A 24,470-nucleotide genomic window follows, 5' to 3' on the forward strand; every position below is an offset into this window, starting at 1 on the left:
TTTTTTGTGGTGTGGGCCCTTAAACTGAGACCAAATCTTTATTAATACAAAACTAGAAAGGTATTATTTCTTCCACATGCCCAAAGTAACTAATATCAGCTCAAATTTTTGTAAGCCTTGACATTTTTATTTAATATAATGAGATATAATAACTTATATTAAAGACTATGTAGTGCTCTTCTGTTGTTCACCAGCTGTTTTTATGACAATAACTCCGAGATCTGGAATGTGACCAAAAATGAGAATGTTTTGCTGTTTGTGCTTTAATTGCAGAATTGGTATACACTTTGGGAGGTTTACAGGGGGATCTTGCTATGAAGTCAGAATGTCTTCCATGGGATCCTGATTTTGTTCCTGAGCTAGTCTGCTTTTGAGGTGAACTTGACTGTGATATTCCTACTGACTTGGACCTTTTTGGTAAGGATTTGGACCTTGACCATCCTCTAGAACCAGAATTCCTTCCTGGAGTTCTTGACTGCCGTGCTAAGGTAAACCGCCTTGGTAGTGATTTGGAACGAGATTTAGACTGGCTATAAGAGAATCGCCTGTGTCTAGACTCTTTTAAGTCTATCTGAACACCTCCTGTTTCTTCTCATGAAGAACTTCTACTTGGAGTTCTCCTTTGACTGGGGCTTCTTGATCTCCTGTGATCAGCTTGATTTCATTCGGCCTGGTTCTCAATGTCACTTGATCTTGAACCTTGACCTTTACTCTTTAAGACTTGCAAGATGGGTTTTATAGGAGATGTAGAACCAACAAAATCAGACTTGGCTTTGACGCTGGAACTCTAAGTAAATATAGGAAAGCCAAAGTTTCAAAGTTGGCTTTGTCTTTTGCTTGATAAAGACTTCCCTTCTTCCAGGTCTTTATATCTGTGTCCACCCTCCCTCTTTACTCCTTGATGCTTGAACTTTAGGTGCCTTTTGTCTCGCCTGCTCGGTTTATGCTCGGATTCTAGCTAACAGGTTTGTTCAAACTGGGGGGTGCTTGCCAGCTACTGTGGGCTGCTTTAGATTTTCTGGTGGCGTCCGCGACGTTTCTGACAGGGAGGTGTTGGGGAGCCTCGTGTTGCGAGAAGTGGCCTCTCCTTACCTACCCTTGGGTCCCGCTCAGTCTGTCGCCGCCGCAACAGCAACTCGGACGGCCCCTCTGTGCGACCCCCGCCCCTTGGCGTTTTTTTTTTTTTTTCTTAACATGTTTGTAGCTGGAGGTGGTGGTGCGCACCTGCAGTCCCACCACTCTGGGATGCTGATTGCAAATTTAGCAACTTAGCAAGATGGTCTCAAGATAAAATAATAATAATATTAATAATAAAGGCGGGGGAAGTAGCTCAGTGTGAAGTCCCTGGATTCAATCCTTAGCACCACACATGAAACACCCACATACAAAAAAGCCAAGATTATGTTTGTGAGATTCATTCATGTGGCGTGTAGAAACAGGTCTTTCACTTCTGGATGTTTTCCATTATGTAACTATGTGTATCTCAGTCTGGTATTTCCCAGTTGGGACTATCTTGGTGCTACGAATTTTCAAGTACATTTCTTTGGGTAAATATACAAATTGATTTCTTTTTTTTTTCTTCCATTAAGTTTACTGGTGCATTTTAGGTATAAAAAACAGTTATATTCATCATTGGAAACTTCTACCTTTACATGATGTATCTTGGTTCTTATTTTTGTCCCCATTCCCCTGCCCTCCCTTCACCCCCTCCACCCCTCCCTATTTACAAAGACTTTGCTTCCATTTTTTCATTTTCTTGGGCCAGGGATTTAGCTCTGGCACAGCACCTGCCTCACAAGCGCAAGGTCCTAAGTTCGATCCCTGGTACCACACACGCACAAAAAAGAATGAGTCATTTTCTCATTAATTCCATTCCCCTCTTTCCTTTCCCCTACTCCTCCCACTTCCCCTTTCCCTTTGCACCTTTTCTTCCTATTCACATTATCTATTATACATTTGGATCCTTATTTACCCTTTCAGTTTCTCACACCAGAGAAACTATTCAGTATTTACACATGTGTGCCCTATTTATTTCATTTAAGAGCATGGCCTTAATGTGCATCCATTTAGCTATAAATGTCTCTAGTTTCTCTTTATGGCTGAGTAGTACTCCATTTTATAAAAAAACCACATCTTCGGGGCTTAGGATTTAGCTCAGTGGTTCCACCGCCTGCCTCACAAGTGCAAGGTCCTGAGTTTGATCCCTGGTACCCCCCCCCCCCCCCGCCATCTTCATCCAGCCTCCAGTTGATGGGCACTTGGGCTGTTTCCAAGTTTTAGCTATTCTAAACTGTGCTGCTATAAACATGGGTGCACCTATATCCGTGTGGTATGATTCTCTTAATTCTTTTGGGTAGATACCCAGCAGAGGAATAGCTGGGTCAAATGGGACCTCTAATCCTAGTTTTTTGAGGTATTTCCATATTGATTCCCATAGTGGTTGCACCAGTCTGCACTCCCACCAACAATGAAGAAGCATTCCTTTATCTCCACAGCCCTGCCAGCATTTGTTATTGATTTCTTGCTAGCAGCCATTCTTTCTGGGGTGAGGTGGAATCTCCGTGTTGTTTTCATCTGCATCTCTTGAATGACCAGTGATGTTGAACATTTTTTCATATATTTATTTGCTCCTTTTACTTGTTTGTCTGAGAAATATCTGTTCATTTCAGATGCCTATTTTTGAATTGAGTCTTTGAATTTGGGGGGGGGTCTGGGTTTTTTTTTTAGTTCTTTTTATATTCTAGATAGTAGACCTTTGTCTGAGGAACAGCTGGTAGAAATTTTTTCCCACAGTGTAGGTTGTCTCTTAGCTCTGTTGGTGGTTTCTCTTGCAGTGCAGAAGCTTAATTTCTTTTAAGAATGTATTTGAATGAAATTGTTGGTCATAGGGCACATACATGTTTAGGTTTAGTAGACACTGTCAAACTCCACTAACTTACACTACCACCAGTTGTGTATGCACTTGAGATGGTCTATTTTTGAAAAGCTTTTTTTTTCTTTCAACCTAATGGGTGTATTGTGTGATATCACACAGGACAGCATTTGTGCTTCTACTTTTTGTCCAGGCAAGTTCCAAAAACTGTGTTCTCTGAATCTTCATAACAATCCTCAGAGGTAGGTTTGTTTTCTTTATTCTAAAAATGGGAAAATTGAGGCTCAACATAGGGGTGGGGTTCTTCCATTAAGTTACAAAGGATTTGTGCCTCATGTTCATTGCCAGCTCTATGAGGGGAATCCATAAATATTAATCAGATCTAGTTCCAGCCTTCTTTGTTTAAGATGCTGGTATTTTATTTCCATAAAAATGAGAAAACAAAGGCAATAAACCTTTCCCTTTTTTCCTCTGAAGGAACAACTCAATTCTGTCTCAGATCTTGTACCCAAAAGGCATTCCAGATTTCTACCCAAGGCTTAGAATCTATTACATAAAATGAAATCTGTAGTTGTCCCTCTACCTCCCATCCTCCTAGTACCCAGGCTTTAGACTCAACATCTGACAGCTTTGTCTTTATTTCTGCCAAACCCAGTCAAATCAGCACCAAGTTCTCTGTGGCCCTTCTGGCAATAAGAAATCAATGTATCCTTTTGAAATTTTTACAAATAATAACCATAAATAAAAATTTCCTTCTTTGATTTCCTCCTTTAGTGTTTTATTCCTTTCAGCATAGAGATTCTGCACATAGTTTGATATATATATCAACTATTTCACTTTTTCAGCTATTTAAAATAATACCTTTATAAAAATAGATGAAATAAAAAAATAGATGAAATGATAAGGACTGGAACATACATACATACATATACATACATGCATGGACCCATCACCACAATTAAGATAATCAACCTATCTAATTCTCTCAAATGTGGCTTTATGGCCCCTAATATCCTTTCTCACCTCTTCTTTCTTTTCTATCTAGGAACTTCATTTTAGAAATAGTTATATAGAATCTACAGCATGTATTTTTTCACTCAGCATAATTATATAGAGATGTACACATTGTACTCTGTATTAGCAGTTTCCTTTTTATTGTTGAGTAGTATTCCATTCTATTGATTGACAGCCTTTGGCTATTACAAGTAAAGCTGGTATTAATTTGTTTGGGTTTTGGTTGATACTTGATAAACTGCAGATGGTTGTATAAATTTTAGCATGTAGCACAAGTGGACTCATAATCCCATTTCTCTTTGGTTTCTTCAAGAACCATAAATAGTTAAAATTGACAAACCTTTAGCTAGACTAAAAAAAGAGGACTGAGGCAGGAAAATTGCAAGTTTGAGGTCAGACTGAGCAACATAGTAACATACTGAGCCCTTGTCTCAAAAAATAAAAAACCAAAAAGGATTAGGGATGTAACTCAGTATGAAGACCCTAGGTTCAATCTTCAGCACTGAAAAAAAAAAAAGAAAAAGAAAAGGAGAAAAGACTCAAATAAATGAAATCAGATATGAAAAGGGAAACATTATAACTGATTGACACCACAGAAACATAAAAGATCCTTAGAGATTACTATGAATAACTATATGACAACAAATTTGATGACCTAGAAGAAATGGACAAACTCCTGGATATATACATCCTACCCAGATTGAATCATGAAGAAATATAAAACTTGTACAGACAAATAACAAATAATAAGATTGAATCAATAATAAAATTCTGCCAGGACCAGATGGCTTCACTGCTGAGTTCTCCCAGACACTTAAAGTATAACTAATATGTGTTCTTCTTAAATTAGTTCAAAGAATCGAAGAGGAAGGAATTCTTCCTAACACATTCTACAAGGCCAGCATTATCCTGATACCAAAACAAGATAAGAACACAGTAACAACAACAGAAAGAGAGGGAGGGAGGGATTGAGGAAAGAAGGAAGGGACAGAGGAAAGGAAGGAGAGAGAAAGGAAATTTCAGGCCAATGTCTGTAATGAATGCAGATGCAAAAAATTCTCAACAAAATGCTGGCAAACTAAATAAATTTAAAAAATACTAGCAAATCAAATCCAATGCCATGTTAGATTATTCACTATGATTAAGTGGGATTCATCCCAAAAATGCAAGGATGGTTTGACATATGCAAATCAATAAACATGATACACCACATGAACAGAATAAAGGACAAAAAACATCTGGTCATCTCAATAGATGACAAAAAGGCATTTGAAAAAATTCAACATCTTTTTGTGATAAGAATGCTGAACAAATTAGTAAAGAAGGAATGTACCCCAACATAATAATTTATAATAAGCCAACAGGTGACATCATATTCAGCGGGGGAAAGCAGAAGCCTTTCTCTCTAAGATCTGAAACAGGACCAAGATGTCACACTTTCACCACTTTTATTCAACATAGTACTGGAAATTCTAGCTAGCAAAATCAGGCAAGAGGAAGAAAGAAAATCCATCTAAATTGAAAAAGAAGTAAAAAAAAAAAAAAGAGAAGTCAAATTGTCACTGTAGATGACATGAACTTATATTTGGAAAACCCCCAAAGATTCCACCAAAATACTATTAAAACTAACAAATGACATCAAAGTTGCAGAATGTAAAATCAACATACAAAAATCACTAGCATTGCTACACATCAATAACAAATTATCTGAAATAGAAATTAAGAGACCAAGTCCATTTTCAATAGTTACCAAAAAAAAACCAAACAAACAACAACAACCCAATAATAAATTTAACCAAAGGGCCAAAAGATCCAGTATAAAAATTATTAAACATTGATAAAAAGTTGAAAAGGACACATAAAAGTGAAAAGACATCCTATGTTCATGGAAACAACCTAAGTGTTCATCAACTGATGAATGGATAAATAAAATGTGGTATATATGCACAGTGGTATGATCCAGCACTAAAAAGAATGAAATCCTGTCATTTACAACAACGTAAGTGGAACTGGAGGTCTTTATGTTAAGTGAAATAATCCAGCTACAGAAAGGCAAGTACTACATGATAGATCATATGCTATGTAATAATCAAATCAGAACAAAATTCAAATAGAAATTATTTAGGAAATAGTTTCTGACCATAGTGGAACAAGCTCATACTTAACGGTGAAAGACCTAATGTTTTCTGGTTTGGGAATAAGGCAAGATGTTTATTCTCACCACTCTTATTTAACAGAGTACTAGAACTTCTAGGAAGCTCAATAAGGCCAAAACAAGAAATAAAAAATATACTGACTGGAAAGGAATAAAACTGTTCCTACTTTTAGACAACATAATTACCTGCACAAAAATCTCATGGAACCTACTAAAACTTCCTAGGCCTAATAAGTTCAGCAAGTTTGCAGAATACAAGATCAATACACAAGAAAATGCATTTCTATACATTAACAATGAAAATATGTAATCTAAAATTAAAAGCAAAATACCATTATAATGGCATCAAGGAAAAATAAAATATTTGGGTATAAGTTTAACAAAATATGTACACAATCTACATGCTGAAAAAGATTTCAAAATACTGGTAAAATAGATCCAATAAAATCTGAATAAAAAGAAAAACACACAATGTTCTTGACTTAGAAAACAACATAATTATAAGAGGAAGCCAGTCACAAAAACAATACAGACTCATAAAATGGACTACATTAAAATTAAGGAGTTTTTCATCATTAAGAATGTGAAAAGAAAAGTCATAAAATGAGAGAAAATATTTGTAAAACATGTAACCAACAAACAGTGGTATTCAGAATATATGTATAAAGGGCCCGGGGATGTAGCTCAGTGGTTTCACCGCCTGCTGCGCAAGCGCAAGGACCCGAGTTCGATCCCTGGTACGAAAAAAAAAAGAAAATGGAGCAGAAGATATGTATAAAGAATTTACAGAGATCAATAGGAGAAAGACACACAACTTGGTAGAAAAAATGGGCAAGAGAGTTGAATAACTATATTGCTAAAATCACAAATCATAAAAAGGATGTTCAAATGGTCCAAAAATATAGAAATGTGTTCAACTTTACTGATAATTAAGAAAATGCAAATTAAATCACTGCACTTCTAGAATGTATTGGTGCAGCTGTGAAGCAGCTAAAATGGTCATATATTGATTGTAGGACTTTAAATTGGTACATGAGCCTTGAAGCATGAGCGATAGCATCGAAAGCTGAGCCTAATAACCTGGCAAATCTACAATTAGGAACTTCATAATATCTTAAAAGAGATTGTGAAAAAAAAAAGAAATTGTGCACATGTTCACCAAAGAATAGAATGTTTTAGCCCAGAACGGAAATAATCTAAATGTCCATCAACAGTAGGATGCATAAGTATGTATAGGTAAGTATGTAGTTTTTTTTATACGACTGAGTAGCAATGAAAATGATCTATAGTTACACACACAAGGATACCATTGATAGAAAGAAGCCAGTTGACAAACAATACAGACATATTGTTCCATCTACACAGAGTTCAAAAACCAGCAAAATAATCTGGTATTAGAAACCAAAATAATGGCTACCTGTGGGAAGTAGAGCATGAATAATGGTTGAGAAGGAGCATGAAGAGGGTTTTCTGGGATGTTAGAATATTCTCTTTGAAGACTTGACCTGGGTGAAGGTTACAGGGTGTGTTCATTTTAATATAATGTAATGAGCTGTATACATTTATGGTTTGTGTATTCAATAATATGTATTTTATTTCAATAAAATATTTTAAAAATAGTCCCATGAGTCACATCCAAATGGTTTCCTGAAAGAAGGCAACAGAAATGGATTAGGGATATTAAAAAAGATAAATAATTGGGTATGTAGTTGAGCAGATAGACAGGCAGCTAGAGAAGAGGATCCAATGGGGCCTGTGCTACCAAGAGCTGTAGAATCTTATATTTTATATTGTCTGGAAAATACATACAGGTAGGGCATTTAAATTTAACTAAATTAAATGTTCTGTTCTTCCAGCACATTGCTCCTATTTCAAATGCTCACTAGCCACGTGAGCTCAATGGTACAGTTGTCTACGCCACTGGACAGCACAAAATTTTAAAATATTCTATGGCACAGGATAGGTGGACATGGAAGAGATCACCAAGGAAACAAAAGGTAATTAGAAGCTGGACATGGTGGTGCACACCTGTAATTCTAGCACTGTGGGAGGCTGGGGTGGGAGGATTCCAAGTTGAAGCCCAGCCTGGGCAACTTAGGGACTTAGTGAGACCCCATCTCACAAAAAGGAAAGAGAGGCCTGGGGATATGGCTCAGTTGGAAGGCAGTGGATTCAACCTTAGTACTGGGGTGGTGGTAGTGGGGATCAGAGAAAGTAGAGAAAGAGAATTTGAGAACTATCAGTATTAAAGGCTTACTTGTAGGAAACAGGCCAAAGTAACACAAGAACCAAGATTTCAGACGACTTCAAAAAGTAAGTGTTAGTGTCAAATGTTACTGAGAAGGAGCTAGAACTACATGGTAAATAACTACTTATTAGAAAGTTTAGCAAAACTATTTTTATGAGGGCCGGGGATTTAGCTCAGTGGCATTGTGTCTGCCTCCCAAGCGCAAGGTCCTGAGTTTGATCCCTAGTCCCAAAAAACCCAACCTATTTCTATGAATATAGAAGTCAGATCATGGGATCCAGAGCATGGAGGAATGAAGTTAGAAATCATCACCAAACTAGCATTTAGCTGGAGCCACTACATTCTCTGCAGCTGCGCCGTGTATCTGTAAAGTCCAGAGGGCCCAAAGGGTCCTAGAGTCTGGGCTAGTGTGATGAGTTCGGATCAGATCCTCCCCCTCATACTCTGGACGAGTCTGGAAGGCTCAGAAACACAAATACACTTGTTTGAGTTCAAGCGAAGCTGCCAGTGGTGAGATGAATGCGGTTTCTGTGACCATAAGGAAATGTCCCAGAGGTTATTTTCCAGGTCACCAGTGGGATCCCTGAGAAAATATTCTGTAGGGTAGGGCACAGGGTGTGTTCTCCTGTTCTCACGTTTCTCTCTCTCTCTCTCCCTCCCTCTCTCCCCTCCCACCCCCACACCTCGGGCACTGAATGGAGTGAAAGACCAAGTCTCAGGGGGTTTTAAAATACAGAGTGAGAAAGGATAATCGAGATTTCCTCCCACTATCCTATTTCTGTGGAGAGCAAGGGCAGATTTTGAAAGCAAAGGCTTCTCTCAAGCAGGGGAGACCTCAAGGCTTAGAGAGGAGACTGAAGGCCAGAATCACCACTGAAAGCTCACCCTAATTCTTCACCCTCTAGCCCTTATTTCTCTAACTGTCTCAGACCACATGAGGCGTACCTGCAGAGAGGATTCTGACATCTTGGTTTGTAATCACCGTTTCCTCCTCAGGAGTCCCTATGTCCTCTCCTCTCAGTCCTTTTTTCCCCTGGGGACCCAGAGGTCCCCTCTCCCAACCTTCAGACCCCTCAAAGACACAGGCATCCCTCTCCCCCACAGTCCCCACTCCCCATGGGTCCCCCACCCCTGCTTATTTCTGGCTTTCATCCAGCCTTTTGTTTACTTCACTCCTCACTGACTTGAAGTCTCAGTTAATGCCAAGCCCTTATCTTTTCCTCTGGGAACCTGCTCTGGTGAGTGTTGGGGTGGCCAGAGCCACAGAGAGAAACAAAACGCCCCCACCCACCATGGCCGCCCTGAAGTCCAGGTCTCAGTGATAAGAGAGGAGGAGTCTTGGGAGCAGCAGCTGCTGGGGTGTTGACTGAGAGGACACCCAGGCTTGGCAGCTGCTGCTTCTGGTGGCGACGCCTCAGCAAACAATGATCCCAAGGTAGGGAGGAGTGCAGTGGACCATGGATCGAGGTAGTCCCCAAGGACCCTTCCCAGAAAGCCCACCTTGCCCCTCAGCTAGTTCTTCTGCTTCATGTGCCACTGAAAGCCCTGTGTCTCATCTGAGGCCAATTCTGGGGTGATGGAGTGGCACCGAATCACCAAGACCTATTCAGCCAGTCTTTTCAGGAAGGTACCCATAAAAACCAAATCCAAAACCAAATAATTCTCCAGAAAGTGAAGTAAAACCTACATGGCTCTGTGGAACCAGGAAACAGGCCTGTGGTCTTCTTCACACTCAGCTTCAGCCTCAGTTCCCACCATAAGCCCAGCCTGGGACCACAGAGGTTTTGGGGCAGCCTCTGGGGGGTCCCACTTCCCAGATTAGGAAGCTGAAGGCCCTGTTGGTCGGGAGGTGGAGACATTACATTCCACACTACAGGCCTGGGTCAGGGCCCCAAACATCCACCTCTCACTGGTGACTAGAAAGAGGATATGGGTAGTTGGGGGCCAGAGGTCAGCCCATGGGGACTGGGTGGAGCCAGGACCCGGATATGGGCTCTTGCTGTTGATCCTTGCAGGGGTCAAAGGAAGGAATCTGGCCAGCAACCCAGCAAAGATGACTAAAGCTACCTCCCACCTCCTCCCCAATTCCCCCACCCAGGGACCCAGGCTCCTGGCACGCTGCTGCCCAGCTGTCTCCCTCAGGAACACCACCCTTGCAGGAGTGAGTTTTCTCATAGGCTTCCGGGGCATAGCCACCAGCTGTTCTCAGAAGGGAGGTTCAGACATGTCCTCCACCCTTTCTTGGACTTTGGGGTTCCCTGTCCCACCTGGCCTGGGGGCAGCAGCCTCCTCCAGGAAGTTGGCATAATCTGCCTGACAGGTGGCCCAGGGTGTGGTCTGAAGGGCCAAGAAACTCCACTATATAGTGCAGCCCTCAAGCTGTCCCCACAGCTCCAGGAACCTGCAGGTGAGAAGGGCTGGGGACCCCTGTGGGAGTGGGACAGCAAATTCCCTTCTTTAGTTCCTGGCTCCAGACTGCCTTATCCTACCCCACTCTGGGACCCTCTGGACATCCAATTCCCTTGATCCTGCCCTCAACACCTTACCCCATGACCCACTGGACAGTCAATCTTCCCTACACACACACACACACACACACACACACACACACACACACACACACGGCCTTGATCTGGTCTTTCTTGCCCTATTTGGCTAACTTGCTTCCCATTTCAGCCTCTCTGTGGTCCACATGACCCTCATCCTGAGACCAGGACTGACAGACCAGCCTCCTGTGACCCCATTTCTCTCTTTCCTGCAGGCATGGGTTCCCTGTGGAGTTGGTGGACACTCTGGGCCGGAACAACCCTCCTGTGGGGTAAGTCAGACCAAGCGCCCGTCCGTGGCCTTGTTCCAATCTAGGAGACTCTCCGTGTCAGGCACAGCACCCTCTGTCTGTGTGCCTTCCACAAACCTACCTCCCAGTGTCCCCCAGGCCAGCTGAGATGAGAGAGGGGACTGTAGATTCTGCAAAAAATAGAGTGGAATTCACCCATTCCCTCTCAGCCTCTGTCTCTGTGTTTCTGTCTCTCTCCTGGAGGGAAGCGGGTTAAAAAAAAAACCCCAAAACCCACAACCTTTCACCCTTGATTTCAAGTGCACAAGCACTACCACTTTCTTGGTTTTCTGCAACTCAACTAAGGTTTAGGCTCTGAGGCTCGTTCTGAGATGATGAGAAATTCCTTGACGTCATTCTTAGAGCTTTGTCCCCAGTTCACCTAGGCTTATGAGACTAGAGTGTTAGGTAAAGCCCAAGTACCAGGGGATGGATGGGATATTAGAGCCCTGTGGTCCCAGGTCAACATCCATCTAGGTAGCTTTAGAAATGTGCGTTGTCCCTGATCCCCTGACCCCATAGGACAGTGGAATATTCTTTAAGGGTTCTTCAGTTTTCAGGTAGTCATCTATTAATCCTACACGCTTCTGAAGACTTCAGAGAGCTATTTGTCTGCCTGCCCACCTGCCTGTCTCTCTCTAGTTGGGGAGAATAGAAGCCCAGCTCCCCTCTAATCCTAGGAGACATGTTGTCCATACGCCCACCATTGCCATCTTCCCTTTATCCCCTTTGCACAAGGCCCTGAGTCCTATTCAGACAGAAATCATCCACTGGCAGTTACATCCACCCAGTTCGTGCCTCCAGGGTGCTTAAAACAATTTTGAGTTGGAGATTTCACAGAAAAATTCAGGTGGGAAGACATAGCATTTTAATTTAATTGAATACTTTTGGTACTAGCGATTGAACTCAGGGCCTTTGCATTGAGCTGCATCTTCCACCCTTTTAAAAATTCTTAAATTTTGAGACAGGGTGAGTGCTGGGCTAACAGGCATGTACTATCACACTGCCTCAGATGTAGCTTTTTTTTAAAGTCCATGATCTTTCCTAATACCAACCAGCTAAAGAGAAGCAACAATCCACTTCAGGTGGTGTATGCATGTTGCCGTCTCTACAGTCACCACTGAGTATTTCTCACATTTATATAACTCACTTGGCCCCGGTAGCTTTTGAGTTTGAGAGCCTTCTTCACAGTGAGTAGGCTTTTGGAAAGCAAAAACCAGAAAGGCTTGTCGATGAATGCTGTTGAATAAGAAGAAATGAAACAAGGAAGGAGGAATGTAGCTATTTCACCATATTTCCAGATGCAGGGAAGGGGTTGGTTCTCTGAGGGGGAGGATTGGATAAGTGGACCCACAACTGTCTTTTCTTAAGGGCTGACCCAGGAGGCCCGAGTGGACCCCAGGAACTCTGGGGGGCAGGAATTCCTCACAGCTTTCCTGCAGAATTTCCAGCCTGGGTACAGCACGCCCCACCTCTACCTCTTCATCTCCAGTCTGTCAGAGAAGCCTGCTTTGGTCTCCATCCTCAGCCATGCAGATGGCACTTTGAAGAAGGTCACAGTGAGGCCCGGGGAGTCGGTCATGGTCAACATCAGTGCCAAGGCTGAGATGACTGGCAGCAATACCTTCAAGAGAGCAGTAGTGGTCCACTCTGACCATACCATTACTGTGCAGGCAGTAAATACTAAGCCCAACACAGCTGAACTGACCCTGCTGCGGGCTGTCCAGGCTCTGGGCACTGAGTACTTTGTGCTCACACCCCCTGGCATCTCAGTCCAAAACGTCAAGGAGTTTGCTGTGGTGGCTGGTGCAGCAGGGGCCTCAGTCAGTATCAACCTGAAGGGGTCAGTGACATTCAAGGCCAAGTTCTACCCTGCTGGCAATGTCCTAAGTATGACTCTGCAGCCCTATGAGGTGGCCCAGCTACAGAGCATAGCCGATCTCTCAGGGTCAAAGGTCACAGCCAGCCACCCTGTGGCTGTCCTCTCTGGCCACAGCTGCGCTGAGAAGCACACAACCTGCAACCACGTGATGGAGCAGCTGCTACCTACATCTGCCTGGGGCACCCAATACGTGGTCCCCCCTCTGGCCTCCCAATCCCGCTTTGATCTGGCCTATGTTGTAGCCAGCCAGACCACGAAGCTGACCTACAACCATGGGGGTACCAGTGGCTCCCGTGGGCTCCGGATGGGTGATGTAATTGAGTTTGAGGTTCGACCAACCCGGCCACTCTACCTACATGCAGATGTGGGCATCCAGGTGCTGCTGTTCGGCACAGGTGCCATAAAGAATGAAGTGACCTATGACCCTTACCTGGTCCTGATCCCAGATGTGGCAGCCTACTGCCCTGCCTATGTGATCAAGAGTGTGCCAGGCTCTGAGGGGGTGGCCCTGATGGTAGCCCAGACAAAGGCTGTCAGTGGGCTGACCATGGATGGGTACACCCCGAGGGCCAAGATCACCTGGACACCTGTGCCAGGCAGTGAGTTCTCATATGCTGAAGTGGATCTCGGCACTGGTGACACCATTCACATGGCTGAGGCTGCTACCAACTTCGGGCTGCTCACCTTCGGGCTGGCTAAGGCTGTGGGCTACGGGACAGCATCTGCCTGCGGCCGGAGTGAGTGAGATCTCTCACCCTGTCCACCTGGAGACCCTTTTCCTTCCTACCTGTCTCTCTGTGGTTTCCTGCTCAGCAGGGCTGTCCACCCCTCACTTTCATCCTCCCTGACATCCTTCCTTAAGTCTTTCCAGCCCTTCTCCTTCTACCAGGGACAATAGTCTAAATGTTTAGCAACCAGTGACTGCAGGTAGGACCAGTCAAATGAGATGCCAGTCAGAGCTCTGCAGTAGGAAGTCCCCACCATGCTGGGATCAGCCCTTGTGGGCTGGTTTGTGGGGAGTTTGGGAAGGGGCTCTAGGGGACAGCCAGGGTACCAAGATGCAGGGGGAGCTGTCAGGTCAGCAGCTTCTTAACAACCAGTTTGGAAATACTTTGTTATTTTAGCAACTAAGACAGCTATACCTGTTGCTACCTGCTACTCTCCACTTCTCATCTATGTAGGAAGTTTAATGCCCACACTCATTTCTAAAAGTCTAATAATGATGACCACCATGATGGGATTATCTCTCAGTGAACCAGGGTTCCTCCTCGGTGCTTCAGTTTTGGTTTTTTCCCCCCTAGTACCAGGGATCAAACTCAGGACCTTATGCTTGCAAGGCAGGTGTGGTGCCAGTGAGCTAAATCCCTGCCCTTAGGTGCTTCAGTTTTGAAGTAGTTAACAGGACCTAGCCTAGGTGAGCCCTCAGACTCAGTAGTGAGGAGCTGCCACCAGCCAGTGCAGGTGGTATGTGACAACTCAGATGCCACAGCCACAGTGGCCTGGTTTAAATCCCAGCTCTGCTTTGGTAACCTTGGCCATGTGACTTCAGCTCTCTGGGCTTTGGTTTCCACATCTGTAGAATGGGAAACAATAAGTGCACTCCCTTCCCAGGGGTATAGTAGGGGTGGAACTAGTTAACAAGTATAAACTACTTCATGTGGTGTGTGGCAGGTGACCAGGCCTAGGACACCTCCTAGTTGCCTGGGCCAGGATTCCTGATCAGGTAGCCTGGTCCACAGTTGCTTCCATTTTGCTCAACAGCCTCTGTCTTCCACTTTGTTCTAAAAAAAAAAGAGAAAAAAAAATCCCAGCACTCTGGGAGGTGAAGGCAGGGGGATTGAAAGTTTGAACCCACCCTGGGCAATTTAGGGAGACTTTGTTTCAAAATTCAAATGAACAAACAAACAAACGAGGCTGGGGCTATAGCTCAGTGTAGAGACTTGGTTTTAATCTCTGCTACTGGAAAAAACAAAAAACAAAAAACAAAACCTGGGCGTTGCGGGGCTGTGCATACCTGTCATCCCAGCTACTCAGGAGGCTGAGGTAGGTGTATGGTAAGTTTCAGGCCAGTCTGGGTAATTTAGAGAGACCTTGTCTCAAAATAAAAATATAATAATAAGGACAGAGATGTAGCTCAGTGCTCCCTGGTGGGAAGGGAAGGAAGGAGAGGAAGAGAAAAGCTCAAAGTAACATTTTAATAACTGGTCCTGCTTCTTCACTACCTTTGGTTTTTCTGTGCTGAGCTGTGGTAAATTGGAGAATCAGAAAACTTAGGGTTTTCAGGGGGTCCTGAACAGCACCCTCCTTGTGACAGCCAGGCTGTTTCCCCATCTCCGAGGTGAGCCGTTGTGAGTGAAGCCCCCACACTTGGCTGGGCTGGGCGGGAGGGCCCCAGGCCTGCGTCCCCGCGCATTTCTAACGCTCTGTTCCCTGCCCAGCCACGCTGCCCACCGCGGAGCCCTCCTGCCAAGGCGTACAGTGCAAGGCCGGGGAGCACTGCCAGGGGGTGGGCGGCAAGACCAGGTGCGTGACGCAGTCCAGGGCCGTCTGCCGCGCCCAGGGTGACCCCCATTACACCACCTTCGACGGCCGTCGCTATGACATGATGGGCACCTGCACCTACACTATGGCCGAGCTGTGCGGGAAGGACGAGACCCTGCCGGCCTTCAGCGTGGAGGCCAAGAATGAGCGCCGGAGCAGCCGCCTCGTCTCCTACGTGGGCCTGGTGACTGTGCGTGCCTACAGCCACTCGGTGACGCTGGCCCGCGGGGAAGTTGGCTTTGCGCGGGTGAGTGTCCGCCTTGGCAGTGGAGCGGGAGGGGGAGCGGGAGCGGGGAGGGCAGAGCAGCGGCGGGGTGGGCGGAGGGATTTGTAATTCGTCTTAGAACCTTAAAGCCCTTTCCTCCACCATTCCCATTCCGCGTCCAGAAATGTTAAGGCTATTGAGAGATGGTTGGGGGGACCCCAAAACAAAACAAAACAACAAAAAACCATAAGAACATAGCTTGTGTAATAGCAAAAGGAAAAAATAAATAAAAAGGAAGCTATCTAAATTTATCTAACAGTGAGGGATTTCTAAATTGACCAAATCACCCGCTATGTGAAATATCTCCTCTCTTCCTTCTTTCCTTTCCCTCCTCCTCTCCCCCAGTTCCCTTTCCCCCTTCCTCCCACTCCCTTCAGTTGCTGGGGATTACTGGGGATTGAATCTAAGGTCTTTGCACAGAGCTATGCTCCTAGCCCTTTTATTTTTAAAAACAGGGTCTCATTGGGCAGGGGATTTAGCCCAGTGATTCCATCGCCTACCTCGAAAGTGCAAGGACCTGAGTTCGATCCCCGGTACCAAACAAACTAACAAACAACCCCCCCCCCAAAAAAAAACCAACCAGGGTCTCATTAAGTCTCTAAGTTGCCCAGGCTGAGCTCAGACTTGCCGCCCTCCTGCCTTAGGTTTCCAGGTTGCTAGGATTATAGGTGAGTGCCACCAGCGCAGGCAACACCCTGCATTTATTGAGCACCTGCTATTCTACAAGACACTGTCGTAGGCCAAAATAAAACAGTGACCAAAACAGACAAAAACCCCATTCCTAGTGGAGCTGACATGCTATGGGGACATTCTAGTGGAGTTATAGATGATAGATGATAGATGTGAGAAGTTTGCAAATTATATGTGACAGGTTTTGAAGCTATCAGAAGAAAGGAATGCACAGCAGAATAGGGAAGGGCTGCTATTTAAAATAGGATGGGTACCCGGTGTAGTGGCACACCCTGTATTCCCAGCACTCAGGAGGCTGAGGCAGGAGGATCACTGTGAGTTCAAGGCCAACCTGAACTACATAGGGAGACCCTGTCTCAAAAATGGGGTGGGGGGAGATGGGCAGGGATGGCCTCACTGAGTGGGTGACACTTGAGCAAATACTGTTTAGGAGGTGAGGGAGGGAGCTAGTGCACAGCTGAGGGAAGAACAGATTGGACAACAGGAAGTGCAAGGGCAAAGATTCCCAGGCTAATCCAGAGGTGGTGGCCCATGCATGTAATTGTGGCACTCTAGAAGGCTGAGGCAGAAAGATTGCAAGTTCAAGCCCAGCTGGGGGCAACGTAGAGACTTAGCAAGACCTGTCTCAAAATTTAAAAAAATTTTTTTTAAAGCGCTGGGGATGTGGCTCAGTGAAAAGGCTCTGGATTCAACCCCTAGTACAACAAACAAACAAACAAACAAACAAGCAAACAGAAAGATCCCAGGGCTGGAAGGGTGGCAATAACAAGGAACTCCGATGTGTCTGGTGCAGGGGGAGTGGGAGGAATGAGGCTCCCAAGGTGAGAACCCATGGGGTCTGACCACCTCCACCCACTCTGCAGATCGACAACCAGCGCTCTCGCCTGCCAGCCTCCCTGAGCAAGGGCCGCCTGCGTGTGTACCAGAGAGGGACACAGGCTGTGGTGGAGCTGACCTTCGGGCTGGTGGTCACCTACAACTGGGACTGCCAGCTGACAGTGAGCCTGCCCAAGAGCTTCCAAGACCAGGTGTGTGGGCTGTGTGGCAACTATAATGGTGACCCTGCTGACGACTTCCTCATGCCTGACCTGGAGCAGGCTGCCAGCCCCGATGAGTTTGCCAGTAGCTGGAGGCTGGATGATGGGGACTACTTGTGCAGTCATGGCTGCCAGAGCAGCTGTCCTGCCTGCACCAAAGGCCAGGCCCAGCACTACGAGGGCAGCCGTCTCTGTGGCATGCTGACCCTGCCTAAAGGTCCCTTCGCTGCCTGCCATGAATCTCTGAATCCCCGGCCTTTCCTGGAAGATTGTGTGTATGACCTGTGTGTGACCAGAGGGGAGCGGCTCAGCCTGTGTCGTGGCCTCACTGCCTATGCCCAGGCCTGTGTGGAGCTGGGCATCTCTGTTGAGGACTGGAGGTCACCAGCCAAATGCCGTGAGTAATTCCTGGGATGGGGGCCTGGAGCACATTGTAGGGGACAAGGGAGCCATGGCCCATACTAAATACTTGAGCACTTATTGTGGGTTAGCCTGGTGCTGGGCTCTGCCACATTGAGCCTGAGGGTGGGGCAGACACATCACTAAACAGTGAGTTTGGTGTGGTTGGGGCTGGGATGTGCAAGGCACAGAGAGTCAGTGATGGGGCAGGGAGACATAGGTAGAGGGGCTGGGTTTGGGATGAAGAAAGTTCAAGAGAGTATAGCACAGCAGAGAAGATTCCCGATGCAGCCAAAAGGGGTTTCAGGGAGGTTTCCTAGAAAAAGAGATGTCCATTCAGATGTTATACCACACCATGTAATTTCAGTACTCCAGGAGGCTGAGGCAGGAGGACTGCAAGCTCAAGCCCAGCTTGGGCAACTCAATGACTTATCAAGACTCTGTCTCCCCCTCCCAATTGTCTTAAAAGACTGGGATGGAGCTCAGGGTGAAGGCTCTGGGTCCAGTCTGCAGTACTTAAAAGGGGCGGGGGTGTCTAAGGAATCCCAGAGTAGGGGTTGGAGGTTGCCAGAAAAAAAGAGGAAAAAGTGACTTCTATCTCCTTAGCAGGAAAGGCAGACTGCACAGTTCCAACATAGAAACATGACTGTCTCTTTCTTTTCTTATCACCCTCCCACGGTCCCCCAACACCCTCCGAAGAAAGCCCAAGCTCTGACACCACATGTCCATCTACTTTGTCAGTCACTCATTCACTCAGCAGGCGTTCTAGGCTCCTCACCTGGCCCTGTACCCTGCCAGTGATGTTGAGGACACAGTAGAGCTGGCACAGATCCAGCCCTGTCCTTGTGAGGCTCCCAGAGAAATGTTCAGGAGGCAGAAGGACTGAGGGGAGGCAGGAGGCCTACTTCAGAGGGGCAGTCAATCTCAGGGAGACACTGAGGCTATTTTGAATTTGTCTAGGCCAGTGCCTCACTGCGGTGTCCCCAGTGTTCAGTAAGCCTCCCTCCACCCCCAGGGCACTAATTCCTGGCCTAAAAGAGGAACCAGAGAGCTCATTCATCTATCCGTTCATTTCCACTGTGCGCCAGGACCTGTCCTTGGTGCTGATTCAGCAGGGATTGGGGAGACTTGATCTCCACCCCCGTAGAACCCAGATCCCGGGGAAGGGGAGCAGGTAAACCTCGAAATATGACGATGATGTTCACGGAGCAGCTCTATATCCATTAATCCATGTAATCCTCGCAACAGCCCAGTGAGGTCTGCACTATATCATCTCACTTTATTGATGGGGAAACTGAGGCACAGAGAGATCAGAGTCATTTGCCCGTGACTCTGAGGAAAGGGTCGTACCGACAGAGAAAATGGCTAGTGCAAACGCACGGAGGAAGGAGGAGTCTGAGAACCAGGGACGAGTCCACTGTGGCTGCGGCTGAGTGAGCCAGAGCAGGGGTGAGGGAGACAAGGGCAGAGAGGTGGTGGGGGCCAATCAGGCCGGCAGCTGGACCGGGCACATGCTGGGTGAGTTCCGAATATGGAGCTCAGAGCCTTTCCTGACAGATTGTCCTGTGAATGGGAATGGGCTGGAGGAGGGTCAACCGCAACCCTGTGGGATGACTCGGGGTGGAAGTGCCACTAACTGAGGTCCCATTTACAAGGGAGCAGCAGGTTTTCTAGGTAGGACACAGGGAGTCCTGGCTTGCCCTCCCTGACCCTCTCTCGTCCCCCCCCGCAGCCATGTCCTGCCCAGCCAACAGCCGCTACGAGCTCTGCGCGCCCCCCTGCCCGGCCACCTGCAACTCCGAGGCGGTGCCGTCCAACTGCTCCGACCACCCGTGCGTCGAGGGCTGCGTGTGCCAGTCCGGCTTCGTGGCCAGCGGCGGCGCCTGCGTGCCGGCCTCGTCCTGCGGCTGCGTCCACGAGGGCCGCCCCCTGGCGCCCGGCCAGGAGCTGTGGGGCGACGACCTGTGCCGCCAGCGCTGCACCTGCGACGGCGCCACCCAGAAGGTGACCTGCCGCAACACTCAGGGCTGCCCGCAGGGGGAGCGCTGCCGCGTGGAGAACGGCCTCCTGGGCTGCTACCCCGACAATTTCGCGAGCTGCCAGGCGTCTGGGGACCCGCACTACATCAGCTTCGACGGCCGGCGCTTCGACTTCATGGGCACCTGCACCTACCTGCTGGTGGGCTCCTGTGGCCAGGACGCAGAGCTGCCCACCTTCCGCGTGCTGGTGGAGAATGAGCATCGTGGCGTCCAGACCGTGAGCTACACGCGTGCCGTGCGGGTGGAGGCCCGCGGTGTGAAGCTGGCCCTGCGCCGGGAGTACCCGGGCAAAGTGCTGGTGAGCGACTGCCCTCGCCCCGTCCAAGATGAGTGGCCCTGCGTCGGGAATGGAGGTCTGTTCGAAGATCTTGTGAGCCAGGCCAGGTGGCGACCCTGCAATCCCAGGGACTCAGGAGGCCGAGGCAGGAGGATTACAAGTTTGAGCCCAGCCTATGCAACTTAGCAAGACCTTGTCTCACAGTAGGAAAGAAAGAAAGAAAGAAAGAAAGAAAGAAAGAAAGAAAGAAAGAAAGAAAGAAAGAAAGAAAGAAGAAAGGGCTGGAGATGTAGCTCAGTGGTAGAGTGGGGGTTCAGATTCCTACTACATTCACAGGCTAATGGTGGAGGTTTGATGAGTTAAGACCATGCAGTGTTTCAAAGAGGCCCTAGTACCCACCAAATGCTCAGTCAGTGTTGGCTGTTACTGTTTTTATTGCTATGAACTTTCAGACTTGTAGATCTGTGCATTTTCCAGAGGAGGAGGATGGATTTTCAGACAGGAGACATGTCGCGTCATATGTGAGGCGAGGGAACTGTGGGTATGAGTATGTTGGGGAATAATTGAGGTGCATGTCCAGCTTCTGAGAGTTGGATGGGGTTGGGCCTCATAGATGGGGTGACACGGCCCCCTGGTTTCTGGGTAGAGGGAACACCACACATTGGAGGTACAGGAACACTGATTTTCTCTTAACAAAAAGAGAGAAGTGGAAAATTGGGGTTGCTGGGGCAGGGGCACAATAGCTACTAATAGTAATTGAGCACTTTGGGGGTTCCTGCCCTGGCAGGGTGCAGTGGCCCATGCTCTGGGCAGGTGATCCAGAAATGGGGAGAAAGAACTCTCCATGTGTCAGGCACCATGCCAAAGCCACCCTACCTAAGCTCCTCTTCCCCACAGCATCCCTGGGGGAGGGAAATCTCACCCCTTAGGCCCCAGCGTTTGGTGAGAGAGGTACTAGATAAACAGAAGTCATATTTATTAATATGCATTTATGTTCCCACCTCTCTGAGATGACATTTTACTTGAGGCATGAATAATAATAACCAACCTGAGTTGTTACTTCAGTGTACTAAATTCTCAACATATATGAATTCATTGTATCTCCACAACAGCCCTGTGAAGTAGTTCATCTTAGATGAAGAAACTGAGGCACAGAGAAGTTAAATCACCTGTTCCAGGATTGCAGAGCAAGGATTTGTAGTCAGACTGGTTCCAGGGTCCCTGGTTTTAACCATTGTAATCTATTACCCGTCCTGAGGAAAGAGATGGAACAAGTAGGGAGAGAAGCAGACCGAAGGAAGGAGGAGTAGCAAGAGCAAAGGTCCTGGAGGCAGGGAGAAGCTCAAGGGTTTGAGGAATGCCAAGGAGGCCAGTGGGCTGGAGTGGAGGGATTGAAAGAAGAGCAAAGTAGGGCAAGGCAGGAGCGAGCTGGCTTTTGATCCCAGCATAAAGGATGAGGAGGAGGCCAACAGAGGAGGAGGAGTGGCTCTTAGCCAGAGGGGACAGGAGGTGGAAAGACTGAGGCTGGATTGAGCTGGAAGAGCACAGAACAGCACAAGGCTGATGGGGAGGCTTAGAGAGTGAAGTTGGGAGATGGGCTAGAGCAGGTGGCAGGTGAGGAGTCAGAAATGCAATGAATAGTGACGTAGAATAGGGTGGGAGTATTGAAAGCAGGGTGTACAGGAGGTGCAAAGGCCCCTTATTTGGGCTGAGCTGCTGGTAAATTCAAGATGCTGGCATGGCTGGAGTTTCAGAGAGGAGGGGTACTGGACAATTAAATTGGAGAATAATGGGAGTCTGATCATCTAGGGCAACGACGGCAAACCTTTTAGAGACCGAGTGCCTGGACTATAACCCAAAACTCACTCATTTATCCCAAAGTGCCAACACTGCAATTAAACTTGAATACTGAGGTTTTAGTTTAGAAAAAACAACTGTTATCTGATGCTCACTTGCTGGGGTGACTTGTTCATGTGCTGACAGAGAGGGAGGGCTCTGTGTGCCTGCTGCAGCACGTGTGCCATAGGTTTGCCACCACTGATCTAGGGCCTCTGAGACCACGGTAAGGGATTTGAACCAAAGCTGACTCCTAAAAGATAAGGTAGGCAGATAAAGAGTGATGGCTGCTACACCAGACAGAGGTCGCTGCCAGAGCAAGGTCCTGAGGTGGGAAAGCATGTAGGGAGATAGCAAGGAGCCGAGTGTGTGATGTGGTCAGTAATTAGGCACAAAGATAAGCAGGGCCGAGATCACACAGGGCCTTCTAGGAGAGGGCTTGGGTTTAAGCCAAGGTGAAAGGATAAAATGGACTTAGCCAGAGGAAAGTGGTGGATGGTGGTTTTGGCAAAACATAAAAGGCCTGAGGCTCAACTGCACATGGAAGAGTCTGAGAACTATCAAAGAGGCCATGGGATGTCTGAAATCCCAGCACACTGGGAGGCTGAGGCAGGAGAATCACAATTCAAGCCCAGCCTGAGCAGTTTAGTGACTTAGTGAGATCCTGTCTCAAAATAAAAAATAAAAAAGGGGCCTGGGGATGTAGCCTAGTGTGAAGGTCCTGGGCTTAATCCTAAGTAGTGAAAGGAAACAAAAGAAAACAAAACACAAACAACAAAGCCCAGGTTGCTGGAGCCTAGTGAGAGAGGGGAGCCCCGGAGCCCTGACTGTCCTGACCAGCTGGCCCTCTCGTCTCTCCTAGGTGGATGGCATCCTTCATTACCTGCCCTTCCAAGCCGCAGATGGGCAGGTACAGGTGTTCCGCCAGGGCAACGAGGGTTTTGTGCGCACAGATTTTGGCCTGACTGTCACCTACAACTGGAACGCCCTAGTGACCGCCAAGGTGCCAGGCAGCTATGCCAAGGCCCTGTGTGGGCTGTGCGGGAACTTCAACGGGGACCCGGCGGATGACCTGGCTCTGCGGGGTGGAGGCCAAGCTGCCAACGCCCTGGACTTCGGGAACAGCTGGCAGGAGGAGGCCACGCCCGGCTGTGGAGCAACTGACACTGGTGACTGTCCCAAGCTGGACTCCCTGGTGGCCGAGCAGCTGGAGAGCAAGGAGGAGTGCGGGATCATTGCTGACCCCAACGGGCCCTTCCGGGACTGTCACGCCACGCTGGACCCGCAGGGTGTGGTGCGCAACTGCGTCTACGACCGCTGCCTGCTGCCCGGCCTGTCTGGGCCGCTGTGTGACTCACTGGCCACGTACACTGCTGCCTGCCTGGCTGCGGGGGCCACGGTGCATCCCTGGAGGAGTGAGGAGCTTTGCCGTGAGTACCGAGAGTGGCCACTTGGGGGCGAACACTCACGTTTCTTCATTAACATAGGATCACTGATCGTTTAGTTCTTACAAAGGCTGCATGAAGTGGGGACTGTGCTTATACCCATTTATCAGTTGAAGAAACAGAGGTTTAGAAACTTTTCGTTACATCCCTGGAATCATGAAAGCTAGGATGTCACAGACAGACCGCCTGCAGTCAATATTTGTGTAACGACAGGGTACACCTGGTGGCCCAGGTCTGATTCCCATATTGGTTGCCATGAGCAGTGCTGCTTTTAGAAGGAGTGTGATCCCCTCTCCAGTACTTCGCCGTCCCCATTTGGCCTGCTTTGCCCACTTACAACATCTGCTTGGCCCCGTAGAGGCAGTGTGAGAACCTTGCTTTTCTGCAATCCCAGCTATTCAGGAGGCTGAGTCAGGAAGGTGGAGAATTTGAGGCCAGGCTGCAACTTAGTGAGATGCTGTCTCACACTGAAAAATAAAAAGGGCTGGGGATGTGGTTCAGTGGTAGAGCACTTGCCTACCGTGCACAAGACCCTGGGTCTATCCCCAGCACACACATACACACACACACACACACACACACACACACACACACGGAAAGAGAGATAGAACCTTGTTCGCCATGAGGGTGTAGAAATGGTCTGGAGACATTTTTGTTTGCTATCAAAGACATTTTATTTTTTAGTTGCTTTTTTTTTGGTTCTGGGGATCGAACTCAGGACCTTGAGCTTGCAAGGCAGTCAGAGGCACCACTGAGCTAAATCCCTGGCCCTTTATTTTTTAGTTTGATCCTTCTGCCTCAGCCTCCCAAATAATCTGGGATTACAATAGTGTGACCTATGCGTGGCACACATGCACTTTTCAAAGGCCTGACTGACGTTGCATTGCTAATGCTTTGTGGGCCAAAACTAACATAGACATTCCTTATTTAATGA

At 47.3% G+C, this 24,470-nt stretch overlaps 1 protein-coding gene and 1 pseudogene across 2 annotated transcripts in view; one reads left to right on the top strand and one right to left on the bottom strand.

The window, feature by feature from the left end:
- Nucleotides 1–187: 187 nt before the first annotated feature.
- Nucleotides 188–10,840, bottom strand: LOC106008606 (serine/arginine-rich splicing factor 12 pseudogene; annotated as a pseudogene).
- Nucleotides 10,673–24,470, top strand: part of Fcgbp (Fc gamma binding protein) — a 35,835-nt gene continuing 22,037 nt past the window's right edge. Inside the window, exons 1-7 of one of the 2 annotated variants that reach the window (XM_087209258.1) lie at nucleotides 10,673–10,696; nucleotides 11,051–11,107; nucleotides 12,497–13,744; nucleotides 15,446–15,795; nucleotides 17,367–17,937; nucleotides 19,672–20,276; nucleotides 22,954–23,521. In XM_087209258.1, coding sequence (XP_087065384.1) covers nucleotides 11,053–11,107; nucleotides 12,497–13,744; nucleotides 15,446–15,795; nucleotides 17,367–17,937; nucleotides 19,672–20,276; nucleotides 22,954–23,521 — 3,397 coding nt within the window. In that variant the 5' untranslated portion in view covers nucleotides 10,673–10,696; nucleotides 11,051–11,052. The remainder of the gene's footprint in view (nucleotides 10,697–11,050; nucleotides 11,108–12,496; nucleotides 13,745–15,445; nucleotides 15,796–17,366; nucleotides 17,938–19,671; nucleotides 20,277–22,953; nucleotides 23,522–24,470) is intronic. The other variant, XM_087209259.1, reaches the window with a different exon arrangement.

The sequence above is a fragment of the Heterocephalus glaber genome, unplaced genomic scaffold (genome assembly GCF_053883595.1).
Source record: "Heterocephalus glaber isolate CG9 unplaced genomic scaffold, H.glaber_assembly_v1.0 deba00001002, whole genome shotgun sequence".
Taxonomy (NCBI): Eukaryota; Metazoa; Chordata; class Mammalia; order Rodentia; family Bathyergidae; genus Heterocephalus; species Heterocephalus glaber.